Raw genomic sequence first — 17,541 nt, 5'->3', positions numbered from 1 at the left:
ACGAGCGAAACCTTCAGGACTTCAGAAGCATTGAGCAACAGGATGGAGACTTTTACGTTCACGTCATTATCGAGGAGGAGGAAGAGGAGGAGGAGGAGGAGGAAGAGGAGGCTCCTCACCTTGCCGTTGAGGTTAGGCACAGTGTTGGGCTGAATGAGCCGCCGTCGCCGGCAGCCGACGAGCGGTCGCGTGCGAGCGGCCACACACGTGGCGTCGATGGCGGCCGGCTGCTGATGCTTCGTGTCCGAACTGTCGGCCATCCTGTAACAGAGCGGCGACAGACGGTCCAGTTACACGTCAGCTTTTTACCGTCTGAAGATCACGCGCGTCTGTACACCTCCTCCGGTGGGTGGAGAGAGAGGAGAAGTGACCAGCAGATGGCGACGGTGAGCGCGATGGTGTGAACAGCATAATGTGATGGGAATGATTAGATCACTGCCGATGGTGAATTCAGATGAATCTGCTTAGATTTCCTCAGAATACTGACGTCTTCAGGCACGTAAACCATCAATCTGACTCTGCGGCTGGAAACGTTTTCAAAATCACGTCCGTGAATTTCCTGCGACTACGTCAGACCTGGTCGGTACGTTTATCGGTTTATGAGAAACTGCACCGGCGGGGTGTTGAACGTCTGGCCGGAGGGTTCAACTCCGTCAAGAGTTTATAGAAATGTGCTGAAAGCTGCAAGATTCTGCAAACCGGGGGAAGTTTAGACGTTTTACTGCATTTTACATCTGGAGCAGCGTTGAAGCTGAACGTATTTACTTTACGATGAACAAAATAAACTAAAAGTCAACTTTAGGAAACAATAAGTTTGTATTTGTTTACAGTTTTCCAGAAAGAAGATTGTCATCCTCCATAAGAGAACCGTGGATTCCGTCCTGAGCTCAGTGAAACAAGTTCAGGTCAGAGGAAGAATCAGGTCAACCGGTTGGACTCCGGCCTCGTCGGGACTCACTGAACATTGAACACAGCTGTTGTCGTTCTTTAGACCGTCCTGCCGTCGTTTTACTGTTCTAGTCGAGATCAAACTTTACGCATCATCAGATATAATTGAACGTTGAGTCGTATCTTGACCAACCCTTCCAGGTTAAACCTGTAGATTATTCTGGGTTTACTATTTAAGCCAGGGGTGCTTCAATACGTCGATCGCGATCTACCAGTCGATCGCAAAGGGAGTAATAGTAGAACGCATGACATTAGAAAAAAAAAAATAGACGCTGGTGTGATGAAACTGATTTACCTTTCCGAATTACGAGTACAATTGAACGCAGCGTCAGACGACGACTGAATTTTTCTGACCTTCAGGTCGACTTACACGCGCAAACAACGACGCTAAGTGTGGCGAAGCTAACAAGCGAGTTACCGCAAATTTGAAGCCCCCCAAAAAATAAGTGGGGGGGGGGCTGGACCAAGTGAGAAGACGGAGACGTGTCACTTTGGAATGGGAGGTAGACTTTTTTTTCACAATGTCATTTTCGAAGTGCGTTTGTCTCGTCTGCCCAAAGAAGGGTAACCAGAGTAAACTCAGGTAATTACAAAAAAAAGTTCATCGTTAATTATGTCGTGTTGCACAATATTGGCTCATACGGTTTTGCAAGGTACATCATTATACATTGTACGTATAAAGAATCCTCAATATATTTGAAAATAAATATACATTTTGCATTTCTGTAGTGGGTAGATCACTTTGACTTGGTCATTTTATAAAGTCGCTCGCAGGCTGAAAAAGTGTGGCCACCCCTGGTTTAAGCCGTCCTCCCGGCCGGTCGGTCTGATCGAGAAGCAGTTTTCCCCGGTTAGCAGTCGTACCTGCTGAGCACGCCGTTAACCGGCTGCCCGTTTTGACCTTTCCAGGGACCGGGCTCTGTGGCGCCGAGGAGGGCGGGGCCTGTGTGCTCCAGCCGTTCGCAGGCGACATCCTGCGAGGACAGATAAGACAAAAACCAGTGAGACTCCACCTCGTGTTAACTGGCACGGCAACACGAGCCGACCAGCAGCAGCAGCAGCAGCACTCAGCCTGCCAGCCGGGATATTTAAGGAAACTACATAATAGGCAAACTGAATCATCCCGGTCCTGTGGCCTTAAATTATTCAGTCCAGATTTGTGGAGAAGGGCCGGGCTCTCCCAAAGCGCAGAGGACCGGGTTGTGCAGTTAAGTCTCATCAGGACGAGTCGTCCTCACCAGCTTGGTGGGTTTTTATTAAACATTTCACTTCTCGGCTGCACTACTTCAATCAGCAATTTCCTTTAATGCACTATTCTCTGTCCTCTTCCAACGTTTAAGGACATCAAGGAACAAAATAAAATAATAATTATTTCCTTTATAAAGGGTATTCCAGCGAGAACCATATTGCATTTTAAACACACCACTGAAATTCAAATGCACAGCTGCTTCATTTTGAATTAAATCAATAAAAGAGGGGAAACTAAAAGAAAGGGAAGGAACACACATACAAGGGTAAATGAAGTAACGAGGTGTTTCGGGTACTGACTGCTACCATCGATTGTAAAACACACCTGAAAAGGGACTTCAGGTTAAACTTGAAAGAACTTCAATGTTTCCAGCACACAGTAAAAGAGCAACACGTCAAAGCTGCGCTGAAGAATGTTGCGAACGGGTTCAAAACGAATCCGTTCGTCTCGAAGGTCTTACAGTTTAAACAGAATATTTTTCATTCCACCTCGTCTTTGATATTCAAAGTGTGACTGACGGCAGAGAACGGTGAGAGAGGAGCTACAGCAACCAGGTTTCATTCAGAGGCTCAGGTGTCTGACGCCACGTCATCATTTCTTACAGGATCGTCAGGCAGTGACGGAAGCAAATATGCTCCGTTTTAATTGGGAGTCGCAGCTGAGAGGCTTTTTTAAAGCCACGTTTCTAAGTTCTTTAAACCTGCAAGTTGCAAAGCAAGAGAGGAAAAACAACCAGCGACACTATTTGGAGATAAAAACTTTAGAAGAGCCGACCGGCGGTAAACAGACCGGCTTCTCTATTTGTCGTCGTGTAGGATTTTCCTCATGTTCACAATCGCAGTAGTTCAAGAGCGAATTCAAGACTTTTCAATCTGAAATCAGAGCTGGGTCGTTATCAACATCCCTCCGGTGTGGAAAAAAAAAACAACAAACCCCAGATTGATTACGACTTCACACAGACGCACCAGAGCCTTGGAACTGATCATCATAAGTGTGTGGCAACACAAGATCGACAAACGCTCATTGTCAATCCTTTAAAAAAGGCCGGAGGAGATATTTGGTGACTCCGGTTTCTTCCAGACTCACGATGAGAAATAATCACCACTGAATGGAAGAACGAGCAATGAGGTGCCGTGCTGCCTGTTGTTCAATTACAAGTTAAGAAATCTACGACAACGTCCATAACGACAGAAACAGATTGAGCTCATGTTGCACCTCTTTAGGCCACAGAACCTTCAGATGGATGAATTAAAGAATTTATTCTGAGATTAATAAACTCTTTCTATTCCTTAATAACCATGTTCTGGACACGAGCACCTGCCAAACTCTCCCTTGGTGTGCATAAAAAAAACCTCGTCCGTGGATAAATTAAGCCATATCTAGCTTCAGAAGACGGCACAGATGACCAAAACCTGCTTTTACCACCCGAGAAACACCTCTAAAGTATTTGGATGCTGTGAAAACCAGACCTTCAAATGATAATCCATGTCTTCACTTCATCTCACCTCGACTACTGCAACCCTACGTCCACTTGCTCTAACCACTTAATCCTCGGCAGACTTCAGCTCATGCAAAATTCAGCCGCAAAGCTTTTGGCAGGTTCGCCCAAAACGGCCCACAGTTAAAATTTTAATCCTCACATTCCGGGCGTTGCATGGTCAGGACCCTCAGTACGTCACTGACATGCCGTGGCCCCCCCTACACCATCGGGGTCACCCTCCCGATCTTCAGGCCAGAATCTCCTGAAGGTCCCAAAGACCAGAGACTTCATGTATATCAAAACTCGACTAGAAAACAAAACTCCAGCAGACCCTCCGTACACTGACCGAGGTCAACGCTCCTCATTGACCTACACCACCCTCCGGCAGTCCTGCAAATCTAAACAAAGCACCCGGGTCCTCCTGAGCTTATTGGTTCCCTGGAAATGGATCCAGTTATTCAGTGAAAAACACTGAGGTCTGCCAGGGAGCAGGTGGAGGCTGCAGGGGTCAGAGGTCACAGTACAGTACAGTACAGGATCCGGAGGTCACGGAGGACCGAGACGAGTGCAGGCTTTCACTTTCATTACTGAACTCTTTCCAGTTAGGAGCGGGCTCCTCTGACCCCGGGGCCGACGCCGCCCCAGTAATAACCAAGTCCTGCCAGTCACTGTAATTAGATTCTACTCGGCTCAATGTAAAACACTCCTTGACCAGAAATCCACAGCAGCCTACCAGAACTGACCTGCGGTAGTGGAGAAAAAGGAATCGACATGCTTTTAAACTGGATTAATGATTCAGGCATGATTATTAAACCCTTTCTTCTGTATTTTGTTGAAACAAGCAGATCCATTGCTCACAGTGCATTTGCAATCTTCATTTAGTGCAACAAATCAGGAAATACAAGCACACAAACAAATAAGTCTTAATAATCTCAAAACAAACTCGACAAGCTCCTGCAGACACGTCCAGATTACTGCAGGCTGTTGGCGCTTTTTTTTTTTTTTTTTTTTCTTCCTCCAAGCAAAAGCCTGCAGAAGGTGGGAAGCGGCACAGGAAACCGTGTTGTTACCTGAGTACTGCCAGGCTCTATCTTCACCTCAGTCCCACCTGCGAGCGCAGCGCTGGGAGCCGCGCCGCCCAGCTCGACAGAACCCTGACAATCAACACACGGTGGAGATCAGCTTAACTGCATCATGGAGACAACAAAGTCAGCAGCAGCTCCGTCGTCCGTCGGGTCTCCGAACGGCTCTCTTGGTATTCACGATCACAAGACTGAAGGTACGAAGCAGCCGAAGCTGCGCAGGCACACCGGAGAACCGGCGGGGGAGGGACTGACCTTGCTGACGCGGATCTGTCTGCAGATGTCCGTCTGCTGCCGGATGCGGTACTCCAAGTCCGAGATGTGGGCCTGGAGCCAGTTCCAGTGGCTGATGATGGCAGCTCGCTCCACGGTGTAGCGGCTCTCCGCCCGCTTCCATCTGGGAAGAGAGTTTTTTTTATTAGAAAAGGAGGCGGTGAATGTTTGTTTTGAAATTGAATAGTTGACAGTCTGACACCCAACAACACCAGAGGAACTACACTGATCAGTAAAACTTACATACCATTAGGATTCAGTTATTAATTGTGTAGATTTGTTTCCCCAATCCCCAATTTATGTTAAATAACAGAAAGTGACGGTGAGCATAGAGAGCATTTCCCCCGTCAGACTGCAGAGGTCAGTGAATCAGCATAACACCAAGCTCCCAGCCACGGCAGCTGCAGGCAGCCTGGAAAAGCATTACAGGCCAAAAAAACAACACGACTGGGTGTACATGATAACTGGGGCCGGTTTAAAAAATGAGGATTTTCATTCCACTTGTGTACTGCAAGGCAGAGAGTGAGTGCCAGCTGAGAGCAGAGTACTCCATTTTACCAGTATGACACACAGAATGGGCATTTCAAAGGCAGACATGAGAGGAAAATGTCTGCTCCTGCACCGTGCTGCAGCCGCCACAGAGGGCGCCGTTCAGGCTGAATCCCGGCCGAACAATGAAAATAATGACTCAGATGGCAGACAAAGATAGACCTGGCACTCCTCTGTGCTTCCTCCTCCCCACACCCCATCTGTTTTCATTCTTTCTGCGCTCCTGCATCATGGTGGAGGAAGTGGACAGAGAGAGAGAGAGAGAGAGAGAGGAGAGGAGAGGAGAGGGGAAGGAACAGGGGAATAAATCGGGGATGACTGGAGCTGGGAAGCTCCGGCAGTCTGGAGAGGAACAGACGGGCTTTGAAAGCAATCTACAGGCCGCGGGGTGCTGAGGGGGGTGGGGTGGGGGTTGAGGGGGTGGGGCTGGGTCAGACACCAGGATCACCAATAATCCAACCATGAATCCTGTCTCGTCGTGGCGCTGAGCAGGAGGAGACTTCTCGTTTCTTTAATGCACACGTCAGCCGCCAATCACCACAATCAGACCTCTTGCTCTCACTCAGCTGCCACGCTTGGCACCGACGCCTCGTTTGTTGCAACACAGCATTGAGGACACTGCTGCAGCTGCAGCTGCAGCGTTTCCTGCTTCAGACCTGTGCTGCTCTCACACACCGGCTGGAGCGTCAGATCGACGACCTGCTAATCCAGCTGCATGCACACGGTCAAGAGTGTGCAGCATCGGCCGCTTCACCAACCACTCCGTGACTGACCACAGCGGGAGGGACAACAGTCCACCGGGACGAGGACAGGGTAGGTGTAACGTGCCCGAGGGTGAAAAATCTCAAGCAGCTTTAGTTCCATTTCAGAGGAGATTACCGGTATATGAAAATACAAAGGAGCCAGTGAAGCAGCAGCCGACGTGTCAGAGCGAGTCTGCTTCCAAAGGCAAACCCGGCCGTCACGTGACGTCACGGCGAGGCAACAGACACGACGACGATGGGAAAAGGTTGGAGGAGGAAGAACAATAGATCCTCGGGGGCATCTCAGAACGGCCGACTGACTCAACAGGAGAACATTTAAACCACCGTTCGTTTAAAGACGACATGCGTTACCCAGTTAAAGGGTAGAGATCCAGACGGGCGATGCCACTTCTCATCCAACGAAACTAAATTACTGCACTTTGCCTAACTGGCAGTAAACCCACAGTTTAGCGGCACGGTGTCGGCAGCTTTCATCGAGAGGCAGAGCGTGGAAATAAGGTTGAGGGTCAGAAGTTTGCCGTCTTTTACACGAGCGTGGAGGACAAGGAAGCTCTGGAGAGCGGAATCAACGAACAACACGGGCGAGAATCACTGGACGGTTTTAAATCGAAGGCCTCATCACACTTCAGACACAGCCCAGTCAAATCGAAGGTCCGGTGTGAAACATACGGCTCTCGGGTTAAAACTCCTCAACCAGACGGCTCCTGTGTACAGGAAAACCTCCGGTGTGAGGACGCCCGAAAACCCAACTGTCCCCTCAAGACAGGTGTCGACCGAACCAAACGCCAAATACGTTAACAGTTAAAAGTGTCTGTCCAGTACAGGGTGTCGCTCTTGTCACCACTTTTGAGTTCCACCACAGATAAGATATCCAGCCATGGAAGATTCCGTTACATTTTGGAGACTAGAACTAAAGTACTTCTGTAGAATAGAATTAAAAAAAGAAGGTATTTATATTCTATTCTATCCGGTTCTGATGGTCAGACCCGTGAAACTGTTCGGTGATTTCCAGGGCCGTCACTGTAGTATGTTGTTGGGAGTGGGTGTAGCCAGCATGTTTTGGAAAATCGGCCTCTCGGAAGCCATCTGGGCTGCTTCAGGGGGAAAAGGAGGAGCTGCAGATCCCAGTGATTCAACAACGGTGTGCGTCTTTATTTCTATTGCCTCATTTTTGTATTATGAAATCCAAGTCTTGTGATTTTGGGTAGCCGAGAAACATCAATGTGGTAAAAAATACGACAGTAAATAACACTCCCGAGGTGACCGCTCAAGCCCGGAATGTGGACCATGGCTGATAACGTTAAAATGCAAAGAAAGAGACGAGCTGCAGCCTCACAAGCTCGGCTCCCCTCGTCCACAACAGTCCAGAGGCTCTGCTGCTCGTCCTCACTGGCCCGGGAAATCATCACAAAATGTACATTGGTTTACGTGATTTATAGAACGTCTGCTTTACTTTTAATTAGAAAACATGTAGTTTATTCTCTGATTTTTCCTGTGTCGGCCTGTGAGCTCACACTCATAGCCTCACCCAAGCATTAATGCGATATGGTGAAATGTGTTGCTATAAGTGACGTATATCAATCACAAGCGGAGACATATTGAAACACACGGCCCACCCCTGGGGTAGATAGCCGGTTGAGGGGCATCAGTAGCCACGTCTCACTCCGGCATCCTGCCGAGCCGTCCTGGTGACAGTTGGACGGGTCAGTGTGGTTTGGTGTTGCCCGGCAACCTGCAACATATGTTCTACATCCAGAGAGGCACCGTAACCAGAAATGGTGTGTCTGTAATGCCGGGGGGGGGGGGGAGGAGGGGGAGTGGGGGCTTCCTCTCCATATGGACTGTTTGTTGGTGGATTAACTTCCTATTGTAGCCTAACGATCAACATGCTGTTCTGTCATTTCCTCCTGGTTGTGTCATCAGTACTATGAGCACATGCTGATGTGCCTGACAGCCTCGGCTACAGGGCACCTTCAGTCAATGAACCTCCACGCATCGCAACCAACGCAACAGTTCCACGTCTCCCAGAGTCCCTGACGCCAACATGTCATCTTAACAGAACATGCAACATCAGAGTGACACAATAAAACACAGCGTTATATATTAAATGGCAAACGGACTTCAATTATTTGGCGCTTTTCAACTGCAGTCCCGAAGCGCTTTACATCGTCAATCACCTCTACACCCCACCTCCTCCGCCCTCCGGACGCTGTGTGCAGGGAGCCCCCCCCACCATCGCTGACTTTCCGCGGTGCGGAGGTGAGAGAGGGGCTGCGTCTGCCTCTTCACGGCCGAAGGAAACAAATCGAGGCCTCCCGGGAGACCGTGCATCCTTCCCTGTGTTTTAAACGGAGCGAGTGCTTCTTTCCCAGGCCGTCCTGTGTGGCCACTGGTAAGTGACTGTAAACACATGATTTCGTTCACACGTTCAAACAGCAATTCCCTTGTTGCACTAAGAAGCTCTGACTCCGAAGTGCTTCTATATCTAAATTCGGGGGAAAAAAGATCAAGACGCAGAACCGACTCATGCTCGTAAGAATTATTTAAAAGGTCTTAATGCATTTTAAGGTATATTACTATGCAGACTTCTTGTCAATTAGCACTTGTGCAGAACACAATGTCCATATTGTGCCGTATTTCTTACATTGGCATGAGGAATGAGTGCATATTTCTTTGGGAAAACCCCTCAAAATACATATTTTCTACAACACAGGAGATTTATTCAGTGTTTCTGGAGGAGTTACTGTCATACGTGTAAACATTTATGTAACACAAGTTGCCAGTAAAGCACTGAGGGGCACACGTCAAAATTAACTGGCTTTGGGTGTTAAATACAGTGAGAAAACTAAAATAATCAGGTCATTCCACTCGTGTTCCAGCACCCAAAACTATTTCCTTCATCACGTTGTCAAGACAACAATTAGTGCATTCATATAATTTGCTTGATGGGACAGGAGACTAATTGCATAGTTCTAGAGGGTGGGTCGACACGCCTGCGATATATTTCTCATCATCACAAATTCATGAGAACCAATGTCCTAAACCTTTTTAGATTTTCGCAAAACTATTTGTTTTATAAGTATAATGATTTGCTGAAGTAAATCTATTGATTAAATGTTCAAGTGAAAAGCAAGGCTCGGGTGAATTGAAAGGAAAAGATCCTCAATGTTTAAGCATCATAATTTAATCACACGATTGTGTCGAGTTTAAAAGAAAGGGGAAGTAATGACGAGTTATTAAACATGGTCTCCTGCTCCTGTCTGCATTTTGTTTTGGCGGTAACAAAGTAGAAAAGACAAATTCAAAAGCAAGACCAAAAACTGCACTAAAATCTACGTTTTCCTTAAAAACACTTGTAATCAGTGTCTCGCACAGTGACAAAACCCTAAGCCATGTTTTAGGGCCAACAACAGAGGCTTAATCCAAACACGGACAAAAAGGCTTGATAATCCCACATAAAGCAAAGCGCAGAGCTAATAACCGTCATTTGGTCTCAATGTAGACACATCCATGTTCACACTGTGAAATATGGGAGCGCCGCTGTAGCAAAATATAGCAGAGGAACATTGTTATGAACAAGGAGACACAAAAACACCTGAAGACGCCGAATCCTCGTCCACATGAAATAGAGTGAAAACTCTCATTCTGCTGCTCGAAACACTTATTCACTCAACCCTTCATTCAGGCTCGGCAACGGGAAGAGCAGCCGTCATTTTCATCCCTTTGTCGTCCGGAGTGGAGGTTTTATCAAAACGGACTCAAAGTGCTGGAAATGACCTCAACGCCGAAACGAGTGACGACGGAAAGAGTCGTTTTCACTCGGTGGTTCGGGGGCAGCTGGCGAGCGCTTCACGGGACAGCTGAGTAAAGGAAGAAGACGAGTGGAGAGAGAGAGAGGCAAACAGACGGGGCAGGACAGGGTGCGGGGCAGAAAGAACTGGAGAGGGCAAACTCAGCTTGGAGGGAGGGGGCAGAGAGAGAGAGAGAGAGAGCGAGCTGCAGCAGCAGTCATTACATAAAAGAGAGGGTTATGCAACGCCTGTGGGTTCGTGTTGAGGAACTCGGGTCGAGCTAAACACATCCAGATGTGTCGAGCGGGACAGAAACCTACAGAGGCGCTCGCACACGTTCATAAACACACGGCGCGGCGGCGAGAAAGAGCAACACAGCGAGGACTCGGGACTGCAGCGTAATGCTGAGCTGGAAGCATGAAAGGCACGCTGGAGTCCCAGCCAACCCAGTTACCCGGATTCAGGAGCGGCGGGCAGACAGGCATTTTTTCTTTTTTTTTACTGTCCTGTTGCATAAAGATCACACAAACACAGACATCACGGCCTCAACGCACTCTGCATGGTCTCGGCCTCCCGACAGATGAAACGCTGCTGGTCAGATTACGACACCGGAACATTTTTGTTCACGGCCTGCCTCCATGAGATATTATATAAGAGCTTAGATTTCCCACATGATCATTATTGTTGCCGCAGAAACGGCATCACACTCGTCTCTTAAACGCAGAACAACCAGTTCTCCCAATCGGAGCCCGAGCCCACCGATCCCATCGGACGTCGGCGTCCACTTCTGACTGCGTTCTGGACTTTCGCAGCCAGGCCCTGCAGCTTGAGCAAGACCGACAGATGCTAGCTAGCCCCCCCCCCCCTCACAATCCTCTGAGATACGGGAAACCACGTCTACAGTGGAGCCGGCCATGACGGGATTAATCCAAGCTGCTGCACGGCGTCCCAACAAGCTCACCAGATAGGTTGTTTTCCCATCGCTGCAGCTCGAGGAAGACGTGACACCATTGTCTGTGGTGTTGACTGCTGTAACGCTGTAAGCCAGTAATTGTTGACTACCACCAAGCATCAGATGTGAAAACGTGGCCACACACACACACCTGAGAACCAGTTTTTAACGACTATCCGACGAGCAGCAGTGGAAGCATCACATGAACAGGTTTGAACATCCACAGCTGCTTTTTCCTGTGTGTACAAATTACTGAGGCTTGCGTGCGCAAACACTTGGAAACCGTGTGCGACAATACAAACTGTGAAGAACTAGCTTATCTGGCTAGCTCGGTGACGGACGATATGTGCTGAAATGATCGCGGAATAAAGTGCTCAGGTTAACGTACGGATCGCGACAGTCCGAGCTCTCAGTCAGGAAGTAAACGTGTCTGCTTAAACAGCTAATGACGACTGTGACGGTCACATTACGGCCTCACCTCCAGAGCACGACTGACACATAGGAGGATTTCTTTTAATGAAGAATTCAACAACATGACCTCATTATGAAGCCTCGTGTCTCTGCGCCTGGCGTCGGCGATTGTAAGAGTTTGGCTTCACGCTAATGTTTTGGCAGATCAGATGAGAGAAGGGCTCGGCGATCCCTCCTTGAGGCGATCCGGTGGACTCCGGGAAATGAAAAGGCCGGTAACCAGTCGTCAAGCAAGCTACCTTTGTAGTTAACGCACAAGCTATTTACGCGAGCTGTAAAGTGTGCACCTCGCCTACACCCACGCCGAGCTGGGATTGTGTTTAGCGACCCACAAGACAATAGAGCGGTTCAGAAAACACACTGCCAACACACCAATTATTCATACCAGATTCAAAAAGAGGTTGGAGCGACTTCCCTCGGTACATCTCCCACCTTAGGATTGGAAGAACACGAGTGAGAAATGACTTTTATGAGCTCCATCTTGCAGTCGTGTGTCAAGAAGCGATGAAAACCAGATTTTAGCATCTTACTGCCTCAGACCAACTGCTGATTTTTTTTTTTGTCTTCAAGAAAGACGGAGGGTGTTTTTGCGCACAACCACAATGTGGAACTACAGTTATAACAGCAGAAGCTGAAGCCTCGACGTGCATTTAATCTAGTGGAAAATGTTCCTGCTGTAAAAAAAAAAAACCCCACCGAGGAGCCATCTCCTGTAAACAGTGACTCAGGCTGGAGGAAGCTGCTGCTTCATAATAAAACCCTTCACAGCTGCAGACCACTGCAGGCTCTTATTGTAAAGTGGGAACATCCAGGAAATAACAGCTGAAGCTCCATGGCTGGAGCGCATTACAAACCGATTGTTCCCGTCGAGTGGAACAACTCGGTGACTTTCTGAGAGTATTATAATAATAATAATACACTCGTATTTATATCGCACGTTTAAAAAGTGCCGCAGTGGGTCAAAGCACTATACGGAAGAAAAAAAATAAGATGTGAAAGTGCACAGTTCACACGTTTATATAAAATAGATAAAAGATACAGATACGATAACACTAAGTTGCAGAAAGGACTGGTGAAGCCGTCAGGATGACAAATCAAATCATTACTCTGAAAAGGTGTACAGCTTCAATCATTAGCTAATGAGAAAGTGTTCTTAATACCAACTACCTTGACTATTTTTAAGTACCTGAACAGCAGAGCTTAAGCAAAGTTATTAATTTGAGAACAAACATGTAATTCTTGATTACCCAGGACAAAACCTCAGGGGTTTTCTGCTAGAATTCTACAAAACATTTAAAAAAACAAAAAACAAAACTCCCCTTCAACCACTAAAATACGTCTTCCTCGTTCCTGGTGGTGAAACATCCCTTCTCCTCTGAGACGCCGTCCCCATCCTTGACTTGTTACTAATGACTTTAACGTCACGCATCAGCCTGTACCTACTTAAAACCACAAAGTCGACTTGTAATTTGTATCTTGCCATTTGTTATTCCGTATTTATTTTCTGGACCGAGGGTCACTTTTTTTTTTTTTTTTGTTTGGCTGGTCCTGCTTCTTCTAGTCAGGAGCGACTTGTATATCAGAATATATAGAACACGGCTGGTACTATGGTGAGCACCTGACCTGACCGGGACGCACCACGCTTTAATGCCTTTTCCGCCGAGATGATCGAGTGTGAAGCCAACTTCCTCGGCATCGATCAGCTGTTTGGGTGGCCGTCGATCAGCTGTTAGCGTCGAGATGCGGCAGATTATTTTACGTTTGACTTTGTCCGTTTTTAATCCACCTTCAACACGCAACACCTTCAGGTGGTTTGTAAAATGCAACACTACAGTAAAAACCTAATCAATAGATGAGAAAACATACATGGATTAAATAGAGTAATAGTTTTTAATAGTTTAGTACATCTGTGAAGTTAATTTATCAATACGCCATTAAAACTGACAAATATATTCTGTATTTAGTCATTATTCTGTACTTTTTATGACGGCAGCAACATATTTCATGGAAATTAACAACTGATGATGGAAGATCCACTTTTTAAATCTAGTGACTTCTTAAATATTCCACAGCTAAATGTGGTCTATGATGCAAATTATGATAAACATGCATCATTTAGATTTCATAGCTTTAATAAACAGTCAATGACTTGGTTGCTGAATCATTATTCAGTGATGCTGTACAGCTGGGCGCCGTCAGAGAGAGGATGATGCGTTTGGAAGCGGCTCGCCACGACTTCAGTTGATAGATTAGATTAGAAACTTCACCTCATAACAGCACAAGTGACTAAGGATTACGGACATTGTTACTTTAGTCTAAATCCCATTACAAAGTGACTTCCTGATTGTGATGACAATCAATTTCGGTTCCATTTAAAAAAACATTTTTTTTTTTTAAATTTAGGTTGCATTTCTCTTCATTAATCCTTATTAATCATTCAGTTTTACTCAAAACATTCCCTGGCTGCTTCCGTCTACATGACAGACCGTGGTGACTCATTAAATAGTTTAACTTCCTGAAACAGCTTCGTTATAAACATCCACCTCACTTATACGCTCCGGTAAAGAGACAAAATTGCCAAGGAAAGCATCAATCCACTTCAGTTTGATCATTTGTGTGATTTTTCTGTCGAAATGTGACTATCTGCTCTTGTTATTTGGTACTTTGTGATAAGCCGAGTATCAAAACAACAACAAAACCAGACATCTGAGGGTTTGAGGAAACACCCGTCAACGTGTTCCTGCACTGAAACGGATCAAACAGCCGATCACTGACATGGAGAAAAATGAAGACAACAACTGGAGACCAACCTAATCATCAGCTGACCCTAAACCTCCTGTGTACATGTAATAATTTGTCTTTTCTGTTAACTCGCAGGTCACATACGCAGCACAACGCTTCCTGTGTGGTTATGAAGATATGTAGGTCAAAGGTTTAAAGTCAACATGGGGAAAAAGACAATAAAATCTGTGCTCTCAGCCACGTTTGTTAATAATCTACGAGATCCCACACAGTCCAGTAAGTCCATTAACGCCGGCCAACCACCGGCTGTACTCCTTCTCCGACACTAATGACACAGAAATGTGCACCGTGACGCGAGCGTCTCCTGGAATACATCTGCCGACTCCAGCTGACGGCACAACAGAAACCCTCCCCCCCCCCCCCCCCCCCCGACACCCCCGGTGTACGCTGGCCGGGCTCTGTGGGCAACACAGAACGTTCAGTTTCAGTCCTCTCAGGAGGAAGCGCTCTACAGGCAGGGCTTTTTTCACTTTGGAGGCTGTGCGTGCTCCGCAGGACGCCGCCCACACACTCACCGGGGGACGAGAGCTCTTACCCACCCCCCCCCACCCCCCCCCCCCCTGGAGTTTGACCCAACACTGCCGAGGCAGAGCAGGCAGTTATGATTGTCATTAGCACCTGCTACGCCCGGGCGGTGGACTGCAGGCCCTGGAAAACACAGGGACTTTCGCTGGGCCGCAGCACAGCGCCGTGAAATGTGAGCAGGGTGCTTCTTTAATGAATACAGGTTCACCGTGATCACCTGAGGAAAAAAACCCAAGCACAGCGAGAGGCTTGGCCCCGCCAGATGATATCTTTAACTGCTAACAATGCTTCAACTGTCTGAAAGCCTGTTTGCCTTTTAAATGTTCCCACATTTCTGACATACGTTTTGCAGGATGAGCAGCAGAGCTGAGCGGGACCTGAAACAATAGCTGTATCTCTTAACAAGGTCAAACAGCTTTATCTGCTCTGGACTCCTGTTTGGAGACGGTTTGGGTAATGGTTACCACCCCAGCTCACCGCAGGGACTTTCCTGGTTACATTCCAGACTTGCAGTAGAAACACTGATGTTTGAAGAACCTCCGGGTTTGTACACCTTACATTTATGTGTTAACATCTTATCGGAGTGTGCACAACAATCCGACGCCCTCCTCCTAACACTGCTCACACACCGCTGTTGGGTGGATCCATTCTCCGGCCTCTACTTATTGGGCCAGTTGCCGTTACAGTGTCGGTCACCGTGGTACAAACAGGATGATCCCACGTGTGTTTGATGAGGCTGGCGTGAGGACTGCAGGTAGGTTATAGGCTCCAGTCACTCACCACAGCATAATGAGTTTATTTGCTTGTTTAGGCCTGGCAGATGAAACGCAGCCTCTTGCCAAGCGTGCAAGTCACACATACAGCGCTCATGCTCATCCCTCAAATGCACGGTCCAACAAATTTAACGAAACTGAAAAAGGGACAAACTTTATAATACCCGAAAGCAACGTGAGGGAAACTTTAAGTACTTGTCGTGCGCAAGCGTGTCATAGGAAGATATGGCTGCTCACGTCACACGGTGGGCGCATCACAAGGCCACGTTGGTGAAATTGTCACATAGCAGCCTATATTTTACTCACATTTTGACGTGTCTCTGCTCAATGTCCACTCGGGACAGCTCGTCCTCCTCCAGGTCGGAGTCGCCCCCAGAACTGCTTTCTGTGACGTCGGAGTCAAACGCGCTTTCCGCCGAGTGAAGGTTTGCGGACCCACTCAGGTACAGCCGCTCCAGTTCCAAGGGCATAGAGCCACTTTTCAGGAAGCGCCCGAGGCCGTCTCTGTTGTTCGACGAGGAGTGGCGTCCGGTCCTCCACGTGGCCGTGGGGGTCGCCGCCTCCGATTTGCGGTTACTGGCGATTAGCCGGCTGAGGGCCAAGTCCAAGAAGCCGCCCAGCTGCTGGTGAATGTGCCGTTCCACCTGCTTGGCCTGGACCACCTGAAGACGTTTGCGCAGGCGACGTAGCCGGCTTTCGATCTCGGCCTGGCGGCTGCTGCTGAGTAGGGTCCGCTCCCTGACGTGGGCGTCGAGGCTGTCCGAGGAAGTACAGGGTAGAGGGAGCTGCTGCGCGGGAGTGCAGGGCGGCGAGCTCTGCTGGCTGCTGCCGGGCGCCTCGCTGTCGGGACCCTGCGGCTGAGTGGTGGGCGTGTGTGAGTCGGCCTCCTCCAAGTTCACCTGTTCAGTGGGGTCCGGGCTCTCGTGGGCGAAGGGGGAAGGTGCAGCCGACTGAAGCGCTTGGAGTTCAAGCGTTTTTCCCTCTGGACTTTGCAAAGCCCCGGGGGAATGCTTCCGTTTCAGGGTTCCCTTCACCGGGATGTGTCCCGACAGGGTCGCCGTCAAGGTCTCAGAGTCTAAGGGCAGGGTCTGGGCCGGAGAGTCCGTGGCGGCCGAGGGCTTGTCGCCGTTCACCGCGACCACGCAGCCCGAGCCGGACATGGTGGCCAGCTTCTTGGCCAGGCCGTTGACGGGCGCCATGGGCTGGCCACTGCCGTTGGTGCTGCCGCTCATGAGACTTTTGAGCTGGCCGCCGGAGAGTTCAATGGCCTGCCTCTTCCTCAGGAGGAAGTCCCCGCCGCCGTTGAGCAGGGAGCCGGGCAGTATCCTGTGGCTCTTCAACACCGACTGTTTGATGAGGACTCCTTGCAGCTTGAGCGACTCCTTGGTTGAAGGGACAGGTGTCACATCCGAGCACAGGTAGGAAGCCACCAGGGGCTGCAGCTTGCCCAGGGCCGAGGCCTGGGAGACGGAGTCGGCTGGGGGCTGCTGCTGCTGCTGGTCCTGGTCCGCGCCGCAGAAGTCGAGGGGGCACTCTTCGGGGTTGGCCTTGCACTTGGCGGGGCCGCTGCTGTGGATGAGGATGTTGCTGGCGTTACCGTTGTTCTCTGCACTGGCCGGTGAGAGGCTGGAGGATGGGGCAGCCAGTTTGAAGCGGATGTGGTGAGCTTCGGCTGGGGCGTCGGTGAGAGCGGGCGCCATCGCAGCCATGCAGTGCAGAGGGACGGGCACCGCGGCCTGCTCCACACCACCCGCTTACTGCCCCACCGGTGGACAGCCTGGAGGGGACAGCGAGACGAGAAGGCGTTAGGAAGCTGTGTGGGAGTGTTTCATCCAATCACAGGTTAGAACCACATAAGGCGACGGTGTAAATCAACATGTTC

At 48.8% G+C, this 17,541-nt stretch overlaps 1 protein-coding gene across 3 annotated transcripts in view; it reads right to left on the bottom strand.

Moving 5' to 3' along the window:
• LOC308145464 (KAT8 regulatory NSL complex subunit 1-like) overlaps window positions 1-17,541 on the bottom strand; it is a 33,663-nt gene that overhangs the window by 7,988 nt on the left and 8,134 nt on the right. For all 3 annotated transcript variants that reach the window (XM_080516917.1, XM_080516918.1, XM_080516919.1), the window contains exons 3-7: window positions 15,966-17,436; window positions 5,015-5,156; window positions 4,748-4,831; window positions 1,813-1,922; window positions 120-261 (exon numbers count right to left, since the gene is read on the bottom strand). In XM_080516917.1, coding sequence (XP_080373043.1) covers window positions 120-261; window positions 1,813-1,922; window positions 4,748-4,831; window positions 5,015-5,156; window positions 15,966-17,368 — 1,881 coding nt within the window. In that variant the 5' untranslated portion in view covers window positions 17,369-17,436. The remainder of the gene's footprint in view (window positions 1-119; window positions 262-1,812; window positions 1,923-4,747; window positions 4,832-5,014; window positions 5,157-15,965; window positions 17,437-17,541) is intronic.

The sequence above is a fragment of the Blennius ocellaris genome (assembly GCF_963422515.1).
Source record: "Blennius ocellaris genome assembly, chromosome: 21".
Taxonomy (NCBI): Eukaryota; Metazoa; Chordata; class Actinopteri; order Blenniiformes; family Blenniidae; genus Blennius; species Blennius ocellaris.
This window is presented reverse-complemented; position numbering and strand designations above follow the sequence as displayed.